The 25122-nt window shown below is 42.8% G+C and overlaps 3 protein-coding genes across 3 annotated transcripts; 2 read left to right on the top strand and 1 right to left on the bottom strand.

Annotated features, from left to right (window-relative positions):
* The first annotated feature begins 9133 nt into the window (after positions 1-9133).
* Positions 9134-13510, top strand: LOC113822349 (general transcription factor II-I repeat domain-containing protein 2-like). The gene is made up of 4 exons (XM_027374881.2): positions 9134-9265; positions 11001-11145; positions 12595-12978; positions 13041-13510. The coding sequence occupies exons 1-4, from the start codon at positions 9134-9136 to the stop codon at positions 13508-13510; spliced, it is 1131 nt and encodes a 376-aa protein (XP_027230682.2).
* A 128-nt stretch (positions 13511-13638) lies between these two features.
* On the top strand, positions 13639-14289 carry LOC113822348 (general transcription factor II-I repeat domain-containing protein 2). Its single transcript, XM_027374880.2, has one exon. It carries the CDS (start codon positions 13639-13641, stop codon positions 14287-14289), a length of 651 nt encoding a protein of 216 aa, XP_027230681.2.
* Positions 14290-22746: 8457 nt separating this feature from the next.
* On the bottom strand, positions 22747-23448 carry LOC113822346 (general transcription factor II-I repeat domain-containing protein 2A). Its single transcript, XM_027374879.2, has one exon. The coding sequence runs from the start codon at positions 23446-23448 to the stop codon at positions 22747-22749; it is 702 nt and encodes a 233-aa protein (XP_027230680.2).
* Between the last annotated feature and the right edge of the window lie 1674 nt (positions 23449-25122).

The raw sequence follows: 25122 nt of genomic DNA, 5'->3' as shown, positions 1-25122 counted from the left end.
TATACAGGGTATGGATCTGGAATGGGTGAAGGAATATCTATACCTTGGTGTATGGATAGGACACACACTCACTTTCAAAAAGGAGATCCAATACCTGCTTGACAGAACCAAGGAAAGACTGTCAGTCATGAAAGTCATGACAGGGAGACACATAGGAGCAGGACATGCTGTCAATAGTTGTCTGAAGAGCAACTATTGACAGCTTACAGCATAGCATGCCCCCAGATAACATCTACCTCTTGACAACATTACTAAACATAGCCCAAAGAATCCTTAGTCAAGGTAGAATAATCATCATAAACTGGATCCCAAGCCACATAGGCATACAAGGGAACGAGCTTGCTGATAAACTAGCCGAAAAGGGCAGGGGTATGCCCCCATCCTCCATGATCGTTAAACCCAGCCGAAGGGGACTGAGCCAAGGTACCAAAGCTGCAGCGTGTGCGGTCCTCCGGGGAGCACATAGAGAAAACATCACAAAATCGCTCACTGCCAAGTGGTACTCAGATGCTTCAGGCATCTGAGTACCACTGGCCACTGGCCCTTCCTCCAAACACAAAAAGAGGTACCGAAGTCATACTATTCAGACTAAGACTAGGTTACCAATGCGCTTGGCAAATTATTGACAGTGAGTCTGGGAGGTCATGTAAACACTGCGGCGAGCCTAACGCCACCCTGTTACATTACTTACAGAATTGTGTACACACACAATTTCTGAGACAGGGACCACCCACCACAGCCGCCGGGCTGGTAAAAAGGGTGTGCAACATGCTTTCACCATGGCAGCTGGATCGCTTGCTTGCAATCCAGCCACCGCGGTAAGCATGCAGTTCAAAGAAAACATTTGAGTTAACTAGAAATAGTTAACACAGGCCGGGCCACCCCAGAGAAAAGGCCCGGGCGAAGCATGACTTCGCAAATCTAACTGAACTGAACTGAACTGCTTCAGATCAGATCAAATCACATCAAATAAGATCATACGACATAAAATCTGGTCGTATTATATTACATATTATACCACATCAAATGCGGTCAGATTACACTAGATCAGATAAGATCACATTAGATCAGGTCAGATCACATCACACCAGGTCAGATTGCTTCAGTTCAGGTCAGATCACATAAAATATGGCCAGATCATATCATATCAGGTCATATCATATCAAATCATGTCAGATCACATAAAATCTGGTCAGACTGCTTCAGATCAGGTCAGATTAAATTAGATCAGATCATCACATCAGGTCAGGTCAGATCACATCAGCTCAGGGCAGATCATATTTCACCAGGTCAGATCACATCGGATCAGTTCATATCACTTCAGACCAGGCCAGATCACATCAGATCAGATAAGATCACATAAGATCGCATCAGATCAAGTCAGATTGCTTCAGATCACATCGATCAGATAAAATCACATCAGATCACATAAAATATGGCCAGATCACATCAGATCAGGACAGATCACATCAGATCAGTTATTATTACATCAAATCAGGTCAGATCACGTCAAATCTGATCAGATTGCTTCAGATCAGGTCAGATTAAATAAGATCAGATTAGATCATCAGGTCAGGGCAGATCACATCTCACCAGGTCAGATCACTTCAGATCAGGTCAGATCACATCAGGTTGGGTAAGATCACATCAGATCTAGTCAGATTGCGTCAGAGTAGATCAAGTCAATTTACATTGGATCAGGTAAGATCTTTTTAGATCACATCAGGTCAAATGACAAGTCAGTATGATTTTATCTGCTTATATAATGTGATCCGACTTGATATGATTTAATCCGACCTGATCTGACTTGATCTGATGTGATGTATCCTGATCTGATGTAATCTGACTTGATCAGATCACATCAGATCAGGTCAGATCACATCAGACCAGGTAGATTACTTCAGATCAGGCCATTCACATCCATCAGAGCAAATCACATCAGATCACATAAAGTATGGCTAGGTCAGGGCAGATCACATCTCACCAGGTAAGATTTCATCAGATCTGGTCAGATTGCTTCAGAGTAGATCAGGTCAGATCCTACATCTTACACTGGATCAGGTAAGATCATATCAGATCACATCAGACCAGGTCAGATTGATTCAGATTAAGGCAGATCACGTCATATCACATCAGATCAGGTCAGATAACATCAGATCAGGTCAGATTACATCAGATCAGGTCAGATTACATCAGATCAGGTCAGATAACATCAAATCAGTTCAGATATCATATCAGGTCAGATTACATAAGCTCAGGTCAGATTTCATCAGATCACATTAGATCAGGTCAGATTCCATCAGATCAGGTCATTTTACATCACATCAGGTCAGATTTCATCACATCAGATGAAATAACAACAGTGTCAGATATCCTCAAATAAGGTCAGATCACACGAGATCAGTATAGATTATATCAAATCAGGTCAGATAACATCAGATCAGGTCATAGCACATTAGATCAGGTCATATAACATCAAATCAGGTCATCACATCGTCAGGTCAGATTACATCAGATCAGATCACATCAGGTCAGATTTCATTAGATCAGGCGAGATCACATCAACTCAGGTTAGATCACATCAGAACAGGTTGGATTAAATCATATCAGGTCAGATCACACCATGTAAGCAGATAAGATCATACTGACTTGTCAACTGACCTGACTTGTCATTTGACCTTTGATGCTGTATGACCTGATCTGATGTGATATGACCTGATTATATATCAGAACAAATCAGTTTACATTATATTAGGTCAGACCACATCAAATCAGGTCAGAACACATCAAATCAGGTCAGAACACATCAAATCAGGTCAGAACACATCAAATCAGGTCAGAACACATCAAATCAGGTCAGAACACATCAAATCAGGTCACCAGGTCAGATCACAAGAAGACCAGATCAGATTACATCAGATCACGTCATATCATATCAGATCACGTCATATCGCATCAGATCAGGTCAAATAGCATCAGATCAGGTCAGATTACATTTGGTTAAATCAGACAAGGTCTGATTGCTTCAGATCAGGTCAGATCATTTCAGCTTAGGGCAAATCACATTAGATCACTTCATATCACATCAGATTTGGTCACATCAAATCTGGTTAAATCACATCGGCTCAGGTCAGGGCGCGTCAAAGACGTGGAAACCAGCATATCAGGCCAAACCACATCACATCAGGTCAGATCAAGTCATCTTACATTGGATCAGGTATCATATCAGATCACATCAGGTCAAGTCAGATCACATCAGACCAGATCATATTGATTCAGATTAATTACATTTCAGGTCAGATTACATGAGATCAGTGTAGATTACATCAAATCACGTCAGATCACTTCAGATCAGGTCATATCACATCAGATCAGGTCATCACATCAAGTCAGGTCATATTAGGTCAGATTTCATCAGATCAGGTCAGAACACATCAAATCAGGTCAAATCACATTGGATCAGGTCATATCATGGCAAATCATATCACATCAGATCAGCTCAAATTAGATCACGTCACATCAGGTCAGATCATATCACTTCAGAAGCAATCTGACCTTATCTGATGTGATCTGACCTGATCTAATATGATCTGATGTAATCTGACCTGATCTGATGAAATCTGATGTGATTTCATCAGATCAGGTCAGATTACATCAGATCAGGCCAGGTCACATCAGAAACGGTCGGATTACATCAGATCAGGTCAGATTTCATCAGATCAGGCGAGATTACATGATTAGATCATTAGATTACGTCAAATCAGATAAGGTTGGTTCACAAAAGGAACAGGTCAGATCGCATCAGGTCAGGTCAGATCACATCAGATCAAGTCAATTTACATTACGTTAGGCCAGATTACATCAAATACGGTCAGATTGTAGTGGACCGCCTGTATCCGTCCCCGGCGGTCCTCTACGTGTCTCTTTCGCCCCCGTCTTTTTGAGATGAAGGATCACATCCACCCTCGCTCCACGGCGGAGGTCCCGTCCTTTTCCGTCTCCTGGCTTGCACACAACCCCTGTGTATATCTCCTGGGGGTGAGGATGGCCGTCGCGGCGAGGCTGCTGCGGCCCACACAAAACGGGAAGCACACGTGGAGGGACTCACCTGCGCGGCACCGTTGTTTTTCCTTTTGTGTTGCCGTTTTATTTTTTTTTACTGTGTTTATTTTATGTTAAACATTTTTATGTTATGTTTAAAATGAGCCCTACGCCGAGAAGAAACTGACCACTAAGAAAAATCATTACTGAAAAAATAGGATTTTTACTACTTTTTATGAAATACCATGAAACTTTTACCCTTCTAATGAACATTTTATAAAACTTTAATTTTTTATCATACATTTTACATCATGGTTCTTATTTATAATTTTATTCTCTTATTTTCATGGAACATTTTATCTATTTTATAAATGGAATTTTTCGCGGGCCGAGGTGACAAGGGAAAGTTCCCAGCCCCGCGCACGAATTCGAGGTAGAGTACCAGAGTCCTAGGTTCCAGGGCTGGTCTCGAGAGGTTGTGGTGCGCAGGAATTGTGGTCTCGGCAATTGAGAGATAAGTGATTAAGATATATATATGAGAAAAGGTGGTTCTCCATTTTATTTTATTTTTTTATAGTGCTTGTGTTTACCGTGTTTTATGTCTGTTTTATGTCATTATCGTGCTTTAGTGCTTGTTTTCGTTTGTGTTTTAGTGTTTATTTTTACTGTGTATTTTATTGTATTCGTGTTTTGTTTTATGTCGTTTTATTTTAGTTTTTATGAAATAAATAGCTTAGTTTTTGAAAGTCCCCGACCATTGTAAGAAGGAAGGCTGAACACGACCTTAATATATTTTAATCTAAACAATCTAAAACCCTAAAGTACAGATAAAGCATCTATGCACGCCTCTCCTCGGATTCCAACCACGCTTACCCTCCCTTTGGCTCATTTGCACAACGACACTTCTCACACACACATACATACACTACTGTCGCTCCTTTCCATATTTCTTTTAACCCAGCACCCCTTCATACACAATACAGTCGTTCCCGAACGTATCAATCGGGTGGTGGCAGTGAGCTTTACACCTCTTTGAGCCAGGTACGAATATTGATTAACGAACGCTACAATCTGACCTGATCTGATTTAATCTGATGTGATCTATCTTAATCTGAATCAATCTGACCTAGTCTGATGAGATCTACTCTGAAGCAATCTGACCAGATCTGATGTGGTCTTACCTGATCCGATGTGATCTGATCTGATATGAAGTGATATGAACTGATCTGATGTGATCTGACCTGGTGAGATGTGATCTGCCCTGACCTGATGGGATGAACTGATCTGATGTGATGTAATCTGACCTGATGTTATTTAACATGATTTGATGTGATCTGATCTGGTGTGATGTGGTTTGGCCTGGTTTTCACGTTTTTGACGCGCCCTGACCTGAGCTGATGTGATTTAACCTGATTTGATGTGACCAAATCTGGTGTGATATGAAGTGATATGTGATTTGACATAAGCTGATGTGATCTGACCTGACCTGAAGCAATCAGACCTTGTCTGATTTAACCAAATGTAATCTGACCTGGTCTGATTTAATCTGACCTGATCTGATGTGATATGACGTGATGAAATCTGATCTGGTCTTCTTGTGATCTGACCTGAGCTGATATGATGACCTGATCTGATGTGATCTGACATGATGCAATTTGACTTGATCTGATGTTATCTGACCTGTAATCTGACCCGGGTCGAGGTCAGAATACATTACATCAGGTTATATTGCATCTGATCAGCTCAAATCTGATTAATCTGACCTCATATGAAGAGATCTTAACCGTATTAATTTGACCTGATCTAATTTGATAGGACCTGACCTGATCTGATGTAATGCGACATGATTTGATATGATCTAACTTCATCTGATGTGATCTGATCTGACCTGATGTTATGTAATTTGACGTCATATGACACCACCTGAACTGATCTGATGTGATACGACCTGATCTGATGTGATCTGCCCTGATTTGATTTAATCTGATGTAATGTTACCTGATCTGTTGTGATATGGCCATTTCGATATAACCTGACTTGATCTGATGTGATCTGGCCGTTTCTGAGGTGACATGACCTGATGTGATTTGACATGGTCTGATTTGATGTAATCTGACCTGATCTGATTTAATCTGACCTGATCTGATGTGATGTATCCTGATCTGATTTAATCTGACCTGATCTGATGTGAGCTGACCCTATAGCATATTGCATAACATAATACATTATGCTAGCTCAAAACGATACCATACACGTCTCCGAAAATCCCATCGACCATAAACATCGATTCGATGTCTTCAAAACCACGTGTTAAGTCTTTCAAAAGGTACAATCGCTCTTATGCTGGTTTTGCTGGTTAAAAGTGCTAACAGTGAAAATTTATTTTTTTTACGATAGCAGGGCATGGCAACACTCACTCATACTGACCTGAGGTCAATTCGCAATTACTTACGAATTCTATGAACTATGTAATATTGTTGATTAATTGTTGAATTTCACTCGTTTTTTTATTCTTTTGGTTCATTTTATTCTATTACTGGTTTTGTTATTCGCATTCACGAACGGTGGATATCATCTCTTTCTCTCTAGTGAACAGCTTGCCCCTCCCCCTCCGACCTCACTTTCCCCTTCATTCGGTCGCGGTAGGAAGAAAACTGGTTGATTAGGCCGTCAGTGCTAATTAGTGATACGTTCTCTCGGCGCGAGCAAACACACAGGTCCTCTCCCCTGTGGTGTACACACTACACAGGCCCTCTCCCCTGTGGTGTACAGAGAGAGATCACCCAATTGGCGAGGCATTATTGTCACCCACTTGGCGTGATCCTCCAGAGCAAAAGCCATCAGACTTGAGCTTGATTGATACTCTTTGACAACAAACTACACAGAGAGCTCCGCCAATTTATCGTTGTTCGCCGCGACAATTGGCCAGGCCTTCTCTTGTAGTAAGTGCCTCACTACCGCTCCCTTGGAGAGCGAGGTTACAAACCTGGTCTGGACATAGTTTGTGGCCACACACCAAGGGCGACTTTTCGGTGCCTAACTCTTGCCCTCTCCTTCTGACTTCCTGGTGCAGCCTGGGCCTGCGGGAAACGTCGATTTCCAACATTCGCCTGGGCTGCGGTGACGTGATCACACCCCCCTTGTAGCAGGATTGGGGTGCAGAGCGTTTACCACACCAAAACTCCGAATTCAGCCCACCCAGGGGGATCTCCTGTCCTGTGGTGCTGAAGGGTCGAGTGTAGGGAACAGAGCTTTTTTTTGAGGCCCTTCTTAAGACCTCACCCTGAGAGCAGGTATAAGGATAATCCCCGAAAGGGGACCAATCTGTTTAATACTCTCTCAATGACCAAAAAATGAATCCGAACATGGTAGTCACCCTGGAGCCTTTCAAGGTTGCAGGGGGGCGAAAAAACAAAACAAAAGCAGGCCGAACGTGTTCGGCCTGCTGAACCAAGCAAGGACAAGACAGAAACACCAAACACAAAGTCTGTCCATGCACACCAGACTGAGGGAAACCTGAACTCTCCTCAGAACTCCCTCTGTCAAGAAGGGGCTCCAGCTGAACCAGCCAAACCAGCTGCCCCCACCTCTAAAGGCCTTAAACCCCTGCAAAGGGGAGGCGTGAAGCGACGAAGGGTGGAAACTGACTCTGAAGAAGAGGCAGAGCACACCCCAAGTCGACTAACGCGGGTTAAGGTACCAAAAAAACCTGAAGACTTCGACAATGCATACCAGCTGGTAAGGGCATTGGAGAAGGAAAGAAACGTCAGACTCTCAATCCGAATCTCTAGAGATGAGGGCATGATTATTGTCCCCAAAGACAAAGCCACCATGAACTTCCTGCAGGAAATCCAGGTGTTAAAAGACGGGAGAAAGGTGTGTATCTCACCACTGACCTCCCAAGAGAAAAAGTCCAAGATGGTGCTACTTGGCTTCCCACTAGGGTTCGACGTGGAGGTGATCACGTCTCTCCCACAAGTGGTGGAGGCTTCCTGCATGATCAAAGGGAAGTCTCCAACCAGGCAAGTCCTGGTTATCCTCAAGGGAGCCCCAATCACCACCCTTGATCTGGGTAACTGGGGCTCATACAAGCTCAGGACATATGTGCCAGAGCCCTTGAGGTGCTTTACGTGCCAGAAATTTGGGCATCACCAGGCCAACTGCAAGGCCAAAGCTAAATGTGGTGTATGCAGCGGGGCACACGAAACGGAAGTGTGTATTAAGGCACACAAAGATGGCCAGAAGGACACAACAGCCAAGTGTCCAAACTGTGCCAAAAAGCATCATGCCTGGAGCCTGGCTTGCTCTGTCAGGAAACAGGCAGTGATTAAAAAGCAGGAGCTAGCCAAAAAGCGTCCTGACTTTGTCCCTGCGCCCCCAGTCACCTACGTCTGAGGCAAAAACAAAAAAAACAAAACAAAAAAGAAAAGACTCCCCGACCTCCTAAGAGGAAGGAGTCGCCCCCACAGTGAAAATTGGATACCTCTAACGGAGAGGAATTCCCCAAGCTTGCTAGTGGCAAACCACATAAAAGAACCAAAGGGAAAAAGGTTCAAAGTCCACAGCAATGGTCCCCCCAGTAGATGATAATCTTTTCTTTGATGAGAAAGATATGACTCTCCTGTTGAGTGCTGTAGTTTCTGCAGTAGCAACAGCCTTGGGGAGGACCAGTGAGGAGACGGAGAAAGCAGTGCAGGTCGCAATGATGGCTATGACCCAAACTGTGGCAGCTCTGAAGGGAAGGAAGCTAGAAGCCTCCAAACCGATAACAAGCAGCGCTCCCCTCCCTAAATCCTTGGATGGCAGGCTGGCTTCGGGAGAAGCATTACGTGAAACCCCAGCTAGTCTGTCAGGACAGGCTGAAACTGTGCAGCAGAAGTCCCCACTGCAGGCCGAGTCTGTACAGCCAAAGTCTCGTCCCCTGACCTGAGGTGGCACTTCCAACCCAGGCTCTACACCCCTCGGTAGAGCCTTAACCGGAGTGTCTGACAGAGGAAGTTGTACAATCCTCAATCAACGAGGATCTGTATTTATCTGATGCCACCAGCACTGGGGCATCTGAAGCTGAAGCAAGTGACTCTGAGTAACCATCATGGCACACAATCTAAGCATTCTTCAGTGGAATATCTGTAGCTACAAAAGCAAGAACTTCTTTCTCCAGTCAGTTGTGCGAGCAAGGTGCATCGACGTCGTCATGCTCCAGGAGACACTAACTATGGGATCCGTGTGCTTCTCAGGATATCATGCCTTCACCACTCCAAACCTGGATGGTGCTAGAGGCCTGATGACCCTGGTAAAAGAAGCTATCCCGTGCTCCTTAATAGCCAACCCGCCGCACTGTGATGGTGTTGAATCTCTTGCTGTTGAGATTCAGCTACCTGGGGGCCCTATAAAAATATATATTTATAGCAAACCACTGTGTGAGAGCTTAGATCTGAACCAGGTCTGTGCTACTGCAGCACAAGACCGAGTGATCATAGGGGGAGACTTCAATGCACACATGGCCATGCTGAATCCCCGCAAAAGGCCGAACGTGCAGGCATTCACATAGCAGAAGTGCTTGAGACGTTCCCTGAGATCGCTCTTCTCAACACCAAAGAACCAACGCATGTGAAGGGAGGGGTCCTAGACCTCACCTTTGCCACTGCAACAATGGTGGAGAGAATTCGATGGTGTGTCGATGATACGGTTACTAGTGATCACTACGGCATAGTCACCACACTAATGGATGCAGGTCCAGCCCAAAGACCACATCACATTCCTAAATGGAAAACTGACAAGGCCAACTGGTTTGCCTTCCAGGAAGGCTTGGCTCGATGTCTGAAAGACAATGAACCCAATAACAATAATGAAGATGTGGATGTGCTAGAGGCAAGGCTAATCCAGGCCATAAACCAGGCAGCCTCACAAACCATTCCCAAAACTCGTCCATGGTCCAGAACTCACAAAGACGCCTGGTACTATAATGACGAGATCAAAGAGGTCAACCACAGGGTTAATATGTGTAGAAAAAACTTCCGACGGCAAAGATCTCCCGACAATCTGGCCCTGCTGAGGGAAGCTGTTGTGGATGCCAAGGAAACTGCCAACAGAGTAAGGCAGGAAAAATGGCTGGAATGGTGCCAGTCTTTTGGGTACCAGACCAGCCTTACAGAGTTGTGGAAACGGGTCAGGCAAGCGACAAGCCGCCAAGCCCCGAAATGCACTCATCATAACCCGCAATCAGAGGCTAACAGATTGGTGCTTGAGTTCTCTGCCAGAACCAGCACCAACAATCTGCCTCCAATGATGAGAGAAAAACAACAAAACTTAAATCCAGAAAGACTTGCTCTCATAAGAGACAAGGCACTCGAAGCTGATGAAGCAGATGCCTTGTTCTCTCTTAGGGAACTAAGAAAATCATACAAATCCAGTTCTGGGTCAGCACCGGGATCTGATGGGATCTCTCACCCCATCATTTCGCATCTAGGCCTTGCAGGAGAACTTACATTCTTGCAGGTTATCAACAAATCCTGGCAAACAGCCACGGTGTCCCAGAGCTGGAAACAAGCCACAATAGTTCCCATCCCAAAACCAAAGGATCCTGGCAAGTACCGTCCCATCTCTCTTCTCAGCTGCCTGGGTAAAACAGCTGAGAAGATGGTACTCAACAGGCTCCGATGGAAAACGAGTCCCCCCATGAACACCTGCATGGGTTCACAAGGGGTAAGAGCACTGCTCATAGCATTTCCACACTCTTAAGCGCAATCTGCACCTCGCCCGCCGTGGTTGTCTTCCTGGACCTGGAGAAGGCTTTTGAGTTGGCAAGTCCGCTTGCCATTCATGAGACCCTAATCCACAAAGGAGTCAAAGGCAGACTCTTGGCCTGGATAGCTGACTATTTTAAAAATAGATCAGCAAATGTCAGATTTCAAGGCCACCTCTCACTGCACATGCCACTTGAAAATGGAACTCCTCAGAGAGGGGTTCTTAGTCCAGCCCTGTTTAATACCCTCATGTCCAACATACTCGACATTCACCCGCCAGAGGGATGCAGGATCATCTCTTATGCTGATGACTTGGCAGTCATAGCCTCTGGCAATCACTGCCTTACTAGAGCTGAGCGTTGTCTGAACCTGGTGTCTGAAGAGTGTTGTAGGATGGGTCTAAAAATATCAGCAGCAAAATCCAAAGCAATGGCTCTGAGAACCAATGTCAAAAACAAAAAACTCCCTATACAGGGTATGGATCTGGAATGGGTGAAGGACTATCTATACCTTGGTGTATGGATAGGACACACACTCACTTTCAAAAAGGAGATCCAATACCTGCTTGACAGAACCAAGGAAAGACTGTCAGTCATGAAAGTCATGACAGGGAGACACATAGGAGCAGGACATGCTGTCAATAGTTGTCTGAAGAGCAACTATTGACAGCTTACAGCATAGCATGCCCCCAGATAACATCTACCTCTTGACAACATTACTAAACATAGCCCAAAGAATCCTTAGTCAAGGTAGAATAATCATCATAAACTGGATCCCAAGCCACATAGGCATACAAGGGAACGAGCTTGCTGATAAACTAGCCGAAAAGGGCAGGGGTATGCCCCCATCCTCCATGATCGTTAAACCCAGCCGAAGGGGACTGAGCCAAGGTACCAAAGCTGCAGTGTGTGCGGTCCTCCGGGGAGCACATAGAGAAAACATCACAAAATCGCTCGCTGCCAAGTGGTACTCAGATGCTTCAGGCTATGAGCCACTGGCCCTTCCTCCAAATACAAAAAGAGGTACTGAAGTCATACTATTCAGACTAAGACTAGGTTACCAATGCGCTTGGCAAATTATTGACAATGAGACTGCGAGGTTATGCAAACACTGCGGCGAGCCTAACGCCACCCTGTTACATTACTTGCAGAATTGTGTACACACAATTTCTGAGGCAGGGACCACCCACCACAGCCGCCGGGCTGGTAAAAAGGGTGTGCAACATGCTTTCCCCGTGGCAGCTGGATCGCTTGCTCGCAATCCAGCCACCGCGATAAGCATGCAGTTCAAAGAAAACATCTGAGGTAACTAGAAATAGTTAACACAGGCCGGGCCACTCCAGAGAAAAGGTCCGGGCGAAGCATGACTTCGCAAATCTAACTGAATTGAACTGATCGGCGCGAACATACTCTATAACACAGTGGTCCCCAAACTACGGCCCGCCTCCACATTTGGTCCGGCCCCCTGAACAATACCAAAGAGCATTTTGACTTTTTTTTCATATATGTGTATTTGTATTTGATAATAAAGTTGGACTTTTGCAATAAAATGTTCCTTAGTTATGAACTATTTTCATTATTAACTATTAGTTAGTAACTATTATACACGCATATAACGTGACATTCTGTTCCACCCTTCTGCAGTCTGTGCCCCTATCTGGCAACCCCCAGAAAAAAAATCCTAAACCCGCCCCTCTCAAAGAGAGAGCGGAATGATGGCGAAAAGATTGGGTAAAAGAAAAATTGATTGAGAATGCAGGGCATTTAACCTGCAATGGACAAACGATTATTTTTTGTTCAATGCAAAGAAAAGGCTGTCTGTCTCATCTGTCAAGAGGCGGTGGCGGTATTCAAAGAATACAATCTGCGGCGACACTACGAATCCCGTCACAAAGACAAGTATGATAGCTTGCAAGGCCAAATGCGAGCAGACAAACTCTCAAAGCTAAAAAGTGGACTGTTAGCTCAGCAGAATACATTTGTATGCCAATCTCAGCTGAAGCAGTCATCTGTTCGGGCCAGCTTTCGGGTTGCTCAACTGATAGCAAGCAGCGGTAAACTTTTCACTGATGGAGAGTTTGTCAAGAAATGCATGAACGCTGTCGCGGAGGTGTGTCCCGAGAAGAAAGATGTCTTTAATGCCGTGAGTCTATCAGCGAGTACAATCACCAGACGCATTGAAGAAATCGGGGGTAACGTATATGCCCAGCTGCAGCAGAAGACGAAAGAATTTTATTATTTTTTTTTTCATTAGCACTGGATGAGAGCACAGACGTGCAGGACTCCGCGCAGCTGCTCATTTTTATTCGTGGAGTTAGTGCAAACTTTGAGATGTGCGAGGAGCTGGCAGCCCTCCAAAGTCTGAAAGGGACTACGACGGGGGAGGATATTTTCGGCAAAGTGTACCAAACCATGGAAGAGTTGGACCTGGACTGGTCAAAGCTGGCCAGCATCACAACTGACGGGGCTCCTCGTATGGTGGGCATGTCTCGGGGTCTAATAGGACGCATGAACCGGGAGATGGAAGAACGGGGTCTCACCGCCCCGCTACAAGTCCACTGCCTAATTCACCAGCAAGCACTGTGCTGCAAAGTGTTGACGTGGGATTCTGTCATGAAGGTTGTGGTGTCATGCATAAACTCCATCAGAGCAAAGGGACTTAAACACAGGCAGTTCCAAGAATTCCTGTCTGAACTGGAATCTACACAGAGGTCCGATGGTTGAGCCAGGGCAGAGTTTTGAGGCGTTTTTACGAGCTGCTACTTGAAATTAACGCATTTCTTCATTCACAAAACAAAACGGTGCCAGAGCTGATTGACCCAGAATGGAAATGGCACCTCGCATTTTTAATAATGACAGAAATGCTGAACAGCTTTAGTTTGCAACTACAAGGCCAGGGGAAACTCATTTGCGACATGTATTCCCACACAAAAGCATTTGAGGTGAAACTAGAGCTGCTTTTGGGACAAGTGAAAAAGCACAGCTTCATCCATCTCCCTGCTACACAAAACCTCTCTGCAGAGAACCCAGCGGTCTCGTTTCCAGCTGAAAAGTGTGTGGAAGCACTGGAAATGCTGAAGGCGGAGTTCGGTGTGCGATTCCGTGAACTACATGTTTATGCAAAAGAAATCCATCTTTTCCAGAACCCATTTGTTGCTGACATTGATGAAGCCCAGCCTTCTTATCAGTTTGAGTTGGCCGAGTTACAGGACTGTGATGTTCTGAAAGACGCATTCAAGCCCAACAGTCTCATTGACTTCTATGCCGCCCTCCCAAACGACACGTACCCTAACATCAGAAAACACGCATTGAAGATGTCGACACTTTTTGGCAGCACGTATATCTGCGAGCAAACCTTTTCACACATGAAACTGCTGAAAACTCCAATGAGATCAAGACTGACAGATGAACATCTGCATCAGTGTTTGAGACTGGCAGTCACTAAAATGGAACCTGACATTCAACTTCTCACCAGCCAGATACAGGCCCACAGTTCACACTGATGAACATACAAAGGTAAGCTCACTTTTCTGACTTGAATGAGTCATTCTGAGTATAAACAAATATAATCATAATAAAATCTACTGGGATAAAATCCATCTCCACAACCATACCGGTAGTGGTACTGGTTGTGCTGTGTAGGTGCTGTATAACTTCGTTCAGTTTCTCAGCCTGCTTGCTTTGTGGTTTTCACAGGGAAGTTGATGAGAGAGAGAGAGAGAGAGCTGCAAACAGCGATGTCTACAAGCCTACTGGAACCTACAAAAGGATTATAAGGAAGGAACACAAGAACTTTGAGGGACTGCTCATATGAGTCATTTAAGTAAGAGATTCTGCTCTGACAACTAAGTTGAACTTGGACCTGTTAAGACTGTGCACGGCACAACAGAAAGTTTATGTTCCATGGACTTTTTTTCTGTGAAGAACCCACAGAGTGTTATTTGGTTATTATTTATTTCATAAATAGTTATTTATTTCCTGGCTTTTTTCTGTGAAGAACCCAGAGAGGGTTATTTGGTTATTATTTATTTCATAAATAGTGTTATTTATTTCCTGTTTTTTCTGTGAAGAACCCATTGGTTATTATTTATTTCATTAATAGTGTTATTATTTATTTTCTGACTTTTGTTCTGTGAAGAATCCAGAAAGGGTTATTTGATTGTGGCTTTCTGGAAAACGATAAATTTTTACATTTAGGCACTCCTGCAATCGCCACACCTTTCTGTTACAAACTGACCCCGGCCCCTCATCAGAGAAGGGAAAAGTTATGTGGCCCTCACTGGAAAAAGTTTGGGGACCCCTGCCATAACATAATGTATCATGCTATGAACACACTGGTCTTCCCTCTCTCACTCATTTCACTCTCACTTGGACTCAAGCCCCAGCCTCTCCACTGACTGCGCCAACGCCTCGCCACGTGGGCTGGCTGCGGTTCCACCCAGCACTGACCAGTCGTATTGTGTTCTATTCAACTCTTATCAATAAAGAGTCAGCCGTTTCAACTAGTATTACTTCTGCCCACCAGTGTCAACATGGTTTGACCTGATATGATGTGCTCAGGCCAGATATGATGCAAACTGATGTAATCTGATCTGCTCTAATGTGATCTGATGTAATCTTATGTGATCTGACTACACCTGATGATTAGATCTAATGATCAGATCAAGACAGAATACATCATGTCAGGTCAGATCAAATGATTTTAGGTCACATCACATCAGATCAGTTCAGATCACATCATACCACATCAGGTTAGAATATATTTGGCTACATCAGATCTGGTCAGGTTATATCAGATCACACAATATTACATCAGCTCACATCAGATCCGGTCAGATCACATTAGATAAGGTCAGGTCAGAATAATCAGATTACCTCAGCTCAGTCCTTTTCAAAATACATCAGATCACATCAGAATATATTAGATTACTTCATATCACATCATGATGTGACCTGACCTGATGTGTTTTGACTTGACAATGTAATCTGACCTAATCTGATGTGATTTGACCTGAACCGACGTGATCTGACCTGACCTGATGTGATGACCTGATCTGATGTGATCTGACCTGATCTAATGGGATCTGACTTGATCTGATGTATGCCTATGTGATATGAAGTGAACTGATGTGATATGAACCTGATGTGAATTGATCTGATCTGCTGTGATATGACCTGACTTGATGTAATCCGACAAGATATTTTGTTATATGGCCGTATTCGATTTGACCTGATCTGGTGTGATTTGACCTAATCTGATGTTATCTGACATGATCTGACCCTATCTGATGTGATATGACCTAATCTTATTTGATTTGACCTGATTTGGTGTAATCTGATCCGACCTGATCTGATGCAATCTAATGTAATTTGACATGATCTGATGTATGCCTTTGTGATATGACCTGATCTGACGTGATCTGACCTGAACTGATATAATCCGACCTTATATGATTTGTCTTGCCCTAATGTGATGTAATATGACCTAATCTGATGTAATTTTGATCTAAACGAATGTGAGCTGGCCATATTTGATATGACCTGATGTGATTTAATCTGAGCTGATCTGATACTATTTGATTTGACCTGACCTGATATGATGTGAGTTGATCTGAGCTAATCTGATATGATCCAATGTGGTCCTGATACGATGTGATATGATGTTATGACCTTATCTGATGTGATTTGATCTGACCTGATGTGGTGACTTGATCTGATGTGATCTGACCTGATCTGATGTGATTTTATCTGACCTGATGTGATGACTTGATCTGATGTGATCTGACCTGACCTGATGTAATCTGACTTGATCTGATGTGATATGAAGTAATCTGACCTGATCTGCTGTGATCTGACCTGACGTGATATAAATATAAACTGATCTAATGTGATCCGACCTGATATGATGTGATCTGGCCGTATTTTATATACCCTGATTTAATGTATTCTAACCTGATCTGTTATGATCTGACCTGACCTGATGTGATGACCTGATCTGATGTAATCTGATCTGACCTTATGTGATTGTGATAACATGACCTGATCTAATATGATCTGACCTGAACTGATATAATCCGACCTTATATGATTTGTCTTGCCCTAATGTGATGTAATATGACCTAATCTGATGTAATTTTGATCTAAACGAATGTGAGCTGGCCGTATTTGATATGACCTGATGTGATTTAATCTGAGCTGATCTGATACTATTTGATTTGACCTGACCTGATATGATGTGATTTGATCTGAGCTAATCTGATATGATCCAATGTGGTCCTGATACGATGTGATATGATGTTATGACCTTATCTGATGTGATTTGATCTGACCTGATGTGGTGACTTGATCTGATGTGATCTGACCTGATCTGATGTGATTTTATCTGACCTGATGTGATGACTTGATCTGATGTGATCTGACCTGACCTGATGTAATCTGACTTGATCTGATGTGATATGAAGTAATCTGACCTGATCTGCTGTGATCTGACCTGACGTGATATAAATATAAACTGATCTAATGTGATCCGACCTGATATGATGTGATCTGGCCGTATTTTATATACCCTGATTTAATGTATTCTAACCTGATCTGTTATGATCTGACCTGACCTGATGTGATGACCTGATCTGATGTAATCTGATCTGACCTTATGTGATTGTGATAACATGACCTGATCTAATATGATCTGACGACCTGATATTTTTTTCTGATGCGATGACATGACCTGATCTAATGTAATCTGACTTAACCTTATGTATCATAATGTAATCTGACCTGATTCGATGTGATCTGACCTCCTTTGATGTAATCCGACCTGCTCTGATGTTATCTGACCTGATCTTATGTAATCTGACCTGATCTGACTTGTCCTGATGTAATATACCTAATGTGATTTGACCTGATCTGATGCGATTTGACCTGATATGATCTGACCTGATGTGATCTGATCTGATCTGAAGTGATCTGATCTGACCTTGTCATTGCGATGACATGACCTGATATTTTTTCTGATGTGATGACATGACCTGATCTAATGTAATCTTAACCTGACGTATCATAATGTAATCTGACCTGATCTGATTTGATTTGACCTGATTTTATCTAATCTTACCTAATCTGATGTAATATGAAAGACTATTGATCTAGAAAATTTTGATTATTTTTGCGAATTCCTTATAAGATTGTAGGTGTGTGGTGGGCCGTGAAACAAAGGCTATCATCTCCTTTGTCATTTAACCCGGGACGTCCAGAGTAATACCCCAGACGCAACGAAATCGCGTCCGGGGTTTGGTGCCTGACGTTAAGGGCTCATGACGTCATCGTTTCTAGAGGCGGAGCCCATCACTTGGTCGAGAACAAGCTGGGCCCCCTTGCCACTGCGCATGAGTGACGGGGTTTCTTCCTCGGGGCCCTTCTCTGAGTGTTAGATCAGATGCCCGTTAGAATAAATTATTTTTAATTAAAGCAGGAAAGAGAATCGCTAAACAGGCAACAGTCACCGGTACTTATTGTACTCTTACAAGCTTTACATCTCTTTGCATTAATAATTCAAGGAAAAAACAATTTACAAGCTTAAAATGCAATCACTATGTAAATTTGCACCATTTCCAGAGAGAGAGAGAGAGAGAGAGAGAGAGAGAGAGAGAGAGAGAGAGAGAGAGAGAGAGAGAGAGAGAGAGAGAGAGAGAGAGAGAGTGAAAGAGACAGCGAAAGAGACAGATATATATATATATATATATATATATATATATATATATATATAGAGAGAGAGAGAGAGAGAGAGAGAGAGAGAGGGAGAAAAAGTGAGAGAGAGAGAGGGAGAAAAAGTAAGAGCGAGCGAGAAAGAAGAGAGAGAGAGAGAGAAATAGAGAGAGGAGAGAGAGAGAGAGAGAGAGAGAGAGAGAGAGAGAGAGAGAGAGAGAGAGAGAGAGAGAGAGAGAGAGAGAGAGAGAGAGAGAAGGAGAGACAGAGTGAGTGAGTGAGTGAGTGAAAGAGACAGAGATAGAGACGGAGAGAGAGAGAGAGAGAGAGAGAGAGAGAGAGAGAGAGAGAGAGAGAGAGAGAGAGAGAGAGAGAGAGAGAGAGAGAGAGAGAGAGAGAGAGAGAGAGAGAGAGAGAGAGAATCAAGTCAAAACACTGTATTCCATTTGCAATGGTTCTTCTTTGTTCATATGCAAGGCAGTGTATAGTGATACAAAATAACCGAAGTTCATTCGTAGGGGAATTATAGAATAAGATCAAATAAATTGGCCACGTCATTAGAAATAAAGGGACATAGTTTGGTTTTTATTTTAAATATTAGATATCATTGACAATTCAAAGGAAAGTCCTTCAATTTCCTCTTGAAAGTAATTAGATTGGAGATGTTTCTAATATTTTTTGGTAGGTTAATCCAGGTACTGGGTCCTGGGACCTGTTTCCATGCATAACCTCTTTATGTGCAGAGAGTTAATATGTCTGGTTTGGATGCCTGTTTTGTTACCAATTATTCGTAGGGGCATGGACCAGTGAGGATATTCACCCTATATGAATTTATGAATGGATATGCCTATGCCATATTGACATTTTGATTGAACGTTTAACCAGTTTCATGTAGGGGTTATATAGTCTTATTTATTTCCAAGAGACAGAGACAGAGAGAGAGAGAGAGAGGGAGAGGGAGACAGAGGGGGGTAGTGCAGTCATGTTTATATAAATGAAAATGGAGAGAGAGAGAGAGAGAGAGAGAGAGAGAGAGAGAGAGTGAGAGAGAGAGAGAGAGAGAGAGAGAGAGAGAGAGAGAGAGAGAGAGAGAGAAAGAGGGAGAGAAAGTAAGAGCGAGCGAGAAAGAAGAGAGAGAGAGAGAGAGAGAGAGAGAGAGAAATAGAGAGAGAGGATAGAGAGAGAGAGAGAGAGAGAGAGAGAGAGAGAGAGAGAGAGAGAGAGAGAGAGAGAGAGAGAGAGAGAGAGAGAGAGAGAGAGAGGGGGGGGGGCAGAGAGAAAGTACGAGCGAGCAAGAAAGAAGAGAGAGAGAGAGAGAGAGAGAGAGAGAGAGAGAGAGAGAGAGAGAGAGAGAGAGAGAGAGAGAGAGAGAGAGAGAGAGAGAGAGAGAGAGAGAGGAAGAGGGGAGAGAGAGGGAGAGAGAGAAATAGAGGGGGGGAAGGGAGAAGTCGTTAGATTTTATGCACGTTCTGGATGTGATTCCCAGGGCGCCGTGTCTAGACTGAAGTGTATGATAGTTTCATCTTTTGCGGCCGGCAATGGCATACCCGCTGGCCAATCAGCAATTTGTGACGTCACTCTCCCAAACCTGGGACGTCCGGGGTTTAGAAAAAAAGGAGATGACAGCTAAAGGTAACTGTTTACATTTATTCAAAACAGATAAAAACGGCACTTAAAATGCAAACATAACAAAACAGTTAAGAATGAAACATAAGAGAAGACAGTAAACACTAAAAAAACTAGAACTAAAACAAAAGAATTCAATTAAAAGCTAAGAACCGAAACATAAAACACAATAAAAATACACAACATTAAAGAACACAACAAAAAGCTAAGTAACGAAACATAAAATGAGAACACAATAAAAGAAAACAGACTAAGACGGTCCAGCAAAATAAAATCAATGGCTATATAAACACTGCATTTCCTTTCTTATAAATTACTGCCCTTGGTCACTGTGGCCAAAAATATGCGCACTACTTAACATTAGGCTCGGCGGGTCTTGCAGTCAGAAAGGAAACGGTCCCAGAGTATCCTCGCCAATTGGCTCCCTACGAAAAATCTGCCGTCTTTACTCAAAGGTTGAAAGCGGGTGAAAACAAGCATGGCGGTAGCAAAGCCTCTGGTTCTATTTCAAAGTTGTCTTTTGATTCTTAATAATCCTTTGATATGATTTATGTTGCTGGTTGCATGGTAAAAAAAAAGTAAAATTATATAATCAAAGCAAATATATGCACAAATAGAAGATACAGAAATACGATGAAAGGAAGGTTAAAATCATGAACTTAAAACAAAACAGAAATGCGTCCAATATACTATTAAATCAATTAAGCGGACTACAATTAATAAATAAACCAACTAAACTCAGGAAAACGGCAGATAAAACAATCAAATTGTATAAAAGGTACTATATGGAACATTCCTCATTACTTGGCCCAAGAAATGACGCTCAGCGCAAGTAAGGGGTGACTCGCTTAAAAGTTCCGATCGCGACAAGACCACAAAGAAAATGAATGATTAAGAAACATATCTTATGATTTATATTAATTTTGAATACTTTTTCATGATTTCTATTTTGAAACGTCTGCAGTATATTGTATATTGAACATTTTATGAACTTTCATTTTTATTATACATTTTACATCATGGTTCTTATTTATCTTTTTAATCTTTCTTATATTCCTGGTACTTTTGTTCTTTATTTTATAAAGAATAAAAGGATTATTTTAATGAATATAGAAAAAATAATGATTTTGAAAATAAACACAAAAAGAACCAATACTGTTTCGCGGTCCGAGGTTCCCGGCCCCGCACGCGAGTTCGAGTTCCGAGTTTCGTGTATGAAATAAATAGCTAATTTTATAATATAGTTTTTTGAGGCATGTTTCTCATAAGAGGAAGCCTGCACACAACCTTAATGCATTTCAATGCTTAAAAGTTGAAACAATCTAAAACCCTAGAGCAGGGGTCCCCAAACTTTTTCCTGTGAGGGCCACATAACTTTTCCCTTCTCTGATGAGGGGCCGGGGTCAGTTTGTAACAGAAAAGGTGTGGCGATTGCAGGAGTGCCTAAATGTAAAAATTTATCGTTTTCCAGAAAGCCACAATCAAATAACCCTTTCTGGATTCTTCACAGAACAAAAGTCAGAAAATAAATAATAACACTATTAATGAAATAAATAATAACCAATGGGTTCTTCACAGAAAAAAACAGGAAATAAATAACACTATCTATGAAATAAATAATAACCAAATAACCCTCTCTGGGTTTTTCACAGAAAAAAAGCCAGGAAATAAATAACTATTTATGAAATAAATAATAACCAAATAACACTCTGTGGGTTCTTCACAGAAAAAAAGTCCATGGAACATAAACTTTCTGTTGTGCCGTGCACAGTCTTAACAGGTCCAAGTTCAGCTTAGTTGTCAGAGCAGAATCTCTTACTTAAATGACTCATATGAGCAGTCTCTCAAAGTTCTTGTGTTTCTTCCTTATAATCCTTTTGTAAGTTCCAGTAGGCTTGTAGACATCGCTGTTTGCAGCTCTCTCTCTCTCTCATCAACTTCCCTGTGAAAACCACAAAGCAAGCAGGCTGAGAAACTGAACGAAGTTATACAGCACCTACACAGCACAACCAGTACCACTACCGGTATGGTTGTGGAGATGGATTTTATCCCAGTAGATTTTATTATGATTATATTTGTTTATACTCAGAATGACTCATTCAAGTCAGAAAAGTGAGCTTACCTTTGTATGTTCATCAGTGTGAACTGTGGGCCTGTATCTGGCTGGTGAGAAGTTGAATGTCAGGTTCCATTTTAGTCACTGCCAGTCTCAAACACTGATGCAGATGTTCATCTGTCAGTCTTGATCTCATTGGAGTTTTCAGCAGTTTCATGCGTGAAAAGGTTTGCTCGCAGATATACGTGCTGCCAAAAAGTGTTGACATCTTCATTGCGTGTTTTCTGATGTTAGGGTACGTGTCGTTTGGGAGGGCGGCATAGAAGTCAATGAGACTGTTGGGCTTGAATGCGTCTTTCAGAACATCACAGCCCTGTAACTCGGCCAACTCAAACTGATAAGAAGGCTGGGCTTCATCAATGTCAGCAACAAATGGGTTCTGGAAAAGATGGATTTCTTTTGCATAAACATGTAGTTCACGGAATCGCACACCGAACTCCGCCTTCAGCATTTCCAGTGCTTCCACACACTTTTCAGCTGGAAACGAGACCGCTGGGTTCTCTGCAGAGAGGTTTTATGTAGCAGGGAGATGGATGAAGCTGCACTTTTTCACTTGTCCCAAAAGCAGCTCTAGTTTCACCTCAAATGCTTTTGTGTGGGAATAAATGTCGCAAATGAGTTTCCCCTGGCCTTGTAGTTGCAAGTTAAAGCTGTTCAGCATTTCTGTCATGTCTGTTAAAAATGCGAGGTGCCATTTCCATTCTGGGTCAATCAGCTCTGGCACCGTTTTGTTTTGTGAATGAAGAAATGCGTTAATTTCAAGTAGCAGCTCGTAAAAACGCCTCAAAACTCTGCCCCGGCTCAACCATCGGACCTCTGTGTAGTACAGCACATCTCTGTGCGCAGATTCCGGTTCAGACAGGAATTCTTGGAACTGCCTGTGTTTAAGTCCCTTTGCTCTGATGAAGTTTATGCATGACACCACAACCTTCATGACAGAATCCCACGTCAACACTTTGCAGCACAGTGCTTGCTGGTGAATTAGGCAGTGGACTTGTAGCGGGGCGATGAGACCCCGTTCTTCCATCTCCCGGTTCATGCGTCCTATTAGACCCCGAGACATGCCCACCATACTAGGAGCCCCGTCAGTTGTGATGCTGGCCAGCTTTGACCAGTCCAGGTCCAACTCTTCCATGGTTTGGTGCACTTTGCCGAAAATATCCTCCCCCATCGTAGTCCCTTTCAGACTTTGGAGGGCTGCCAGCTCCTCGCACATCTCAAAGTTTGCACTAATTCCACGAATAAAAATGAGCAGCTGCGCGGTGTCCTGCACGTCTGTGCTCTCATCCAGAGCTAATAAAAAAAACTAATAAAATTCTTTCGTCTTCTGCTGCAGCTGGGCATATACATTACCCCCGATTTCTTCAATGCGTCTGGTGATTGTACTCGCTGATAGACTCACGGCATTAAAGACATCTTTCTTCTCGGGACACACCTCCTCCGTGACAGCGTTCATGCATTTCTTGACAAACTCTCCATCAGTGAAAAGTTTACCGCTGCTTGCTATCAGTTGAGCAACCCGAAAGCTGGCCCGAACAGATGACTGCTTCAGCTGAGATTGGCATACAAATGTATTCTGCTGAGCTAACAGTCCACTTTTTAGCTTTGAGAGTTTGTCTGCTCGCATTTGGCCTTGCAAGCTATCATACTTGTCTTTGTGACGGGATTCATAGTGTCGCCGCAGATTGTATTCTTTGAATACCGCCACCGCCTCTTGACAGATGAGACAGACAGCCTTTTCTTTGCATTGAACAAAAAATAATCGTTTGTCCATTGCAGGTTAAATGCCCTGCATTCTCAATCAATTTTTCTTTTACCCAATCTTTTCGCCATCATTCCGCTCTCTCTTTGAGAGGGGCGGGTTTAGGATTTTTTTCTGGGGGTTGCCAGATAGGGGCACAGACTGCAGAAGGGTGGAACAGAATGTCACGTTATATGCGTGTATAAAATAGTTACTAACTAATAGTTAATAATGAAAATAGTTCATAACTAAGGAACATTTTATTGCAAAAGTCCAATTTTATTATCAAATACAAATACACATATATGAAAAAAATCAAAATGCTCTTTGGTATTGTTCAGGGGGCCGGACCAAATGTGGAGGCGGGCCGTAGTATGGGGACCACTGCCCTAGAGCATAGATGAAGCAACTGTACACGCCTCTCCTTGGGATCCTAACCACACTTAGGGGGGAAATCATGGAAATGGTCCTTACCCTCCGTTCGGCTCATTTGCACAACTACACACACACACACACGCACATGCACCACTGTCGCTCTTTTCCATAATTCTTTTGACACCACATCCCCTCTTACATAAAAAAATAGTTCCTGAACATATCAATCGGGTGGCAGTGAGATTTACACCTCTTTAAAGAGCCAGGGTACGTACTTTAATTAGCAAACGCTACAATTTGATCTGATATGGTTTGACTTGATCTGATGTGATTTAACCTGATTTAATTTGATCTGATCTGGTGCGATCTGACCTGACCTGATGTGATGTGATCTGAACTGACCTTATGTAATGACATGACTTGGTTTGATGACCTGATCTGATATATGAACTGATCTAATGTGATCTGAGTTGACCTGATGTATTCTGATGTAATATGACCTTATTTGATTTCATCTGACCTGATTTGATGTAATATGACCTAATCTGATTTGATTTGATCTGATTTTATGCAATTTTACCTAACCTGATGTAATATAATCTGATCCAATTATTTGACCTAATCTGATGCGATCTGACTTGTTCTGATGTAATCTGACCTGATCTGATGAGATCTGACATTATATGCTATAAACTGACCTGATTTGATGGCCGTTTTTTATGTGACCTGACTTGGTGTGATTTGATCTGATCTTATGTGATGTATTCTAATCTG

The sequence above is a fragment of the Penaeus vannamei genome, chromosome 37, assembly GCF_042767895.1.
Source record: "Penaeus vannamei isolate JL-2024 chromosome 37, ASM4276789v1, whole genome shotgun sequence".
Taxonomy (NCBI): Eukaryota; Metazoa; Arthropoda; class Malacostraca; order Decapoda; family Penaeidae; genus Penaeus; species Penaeus vannamei.
The sequence above is the reverse complement of the archived record's forward strand: the minus strand, read 5'-3'. Positions and strand labels throughout refer to the sequence as shown.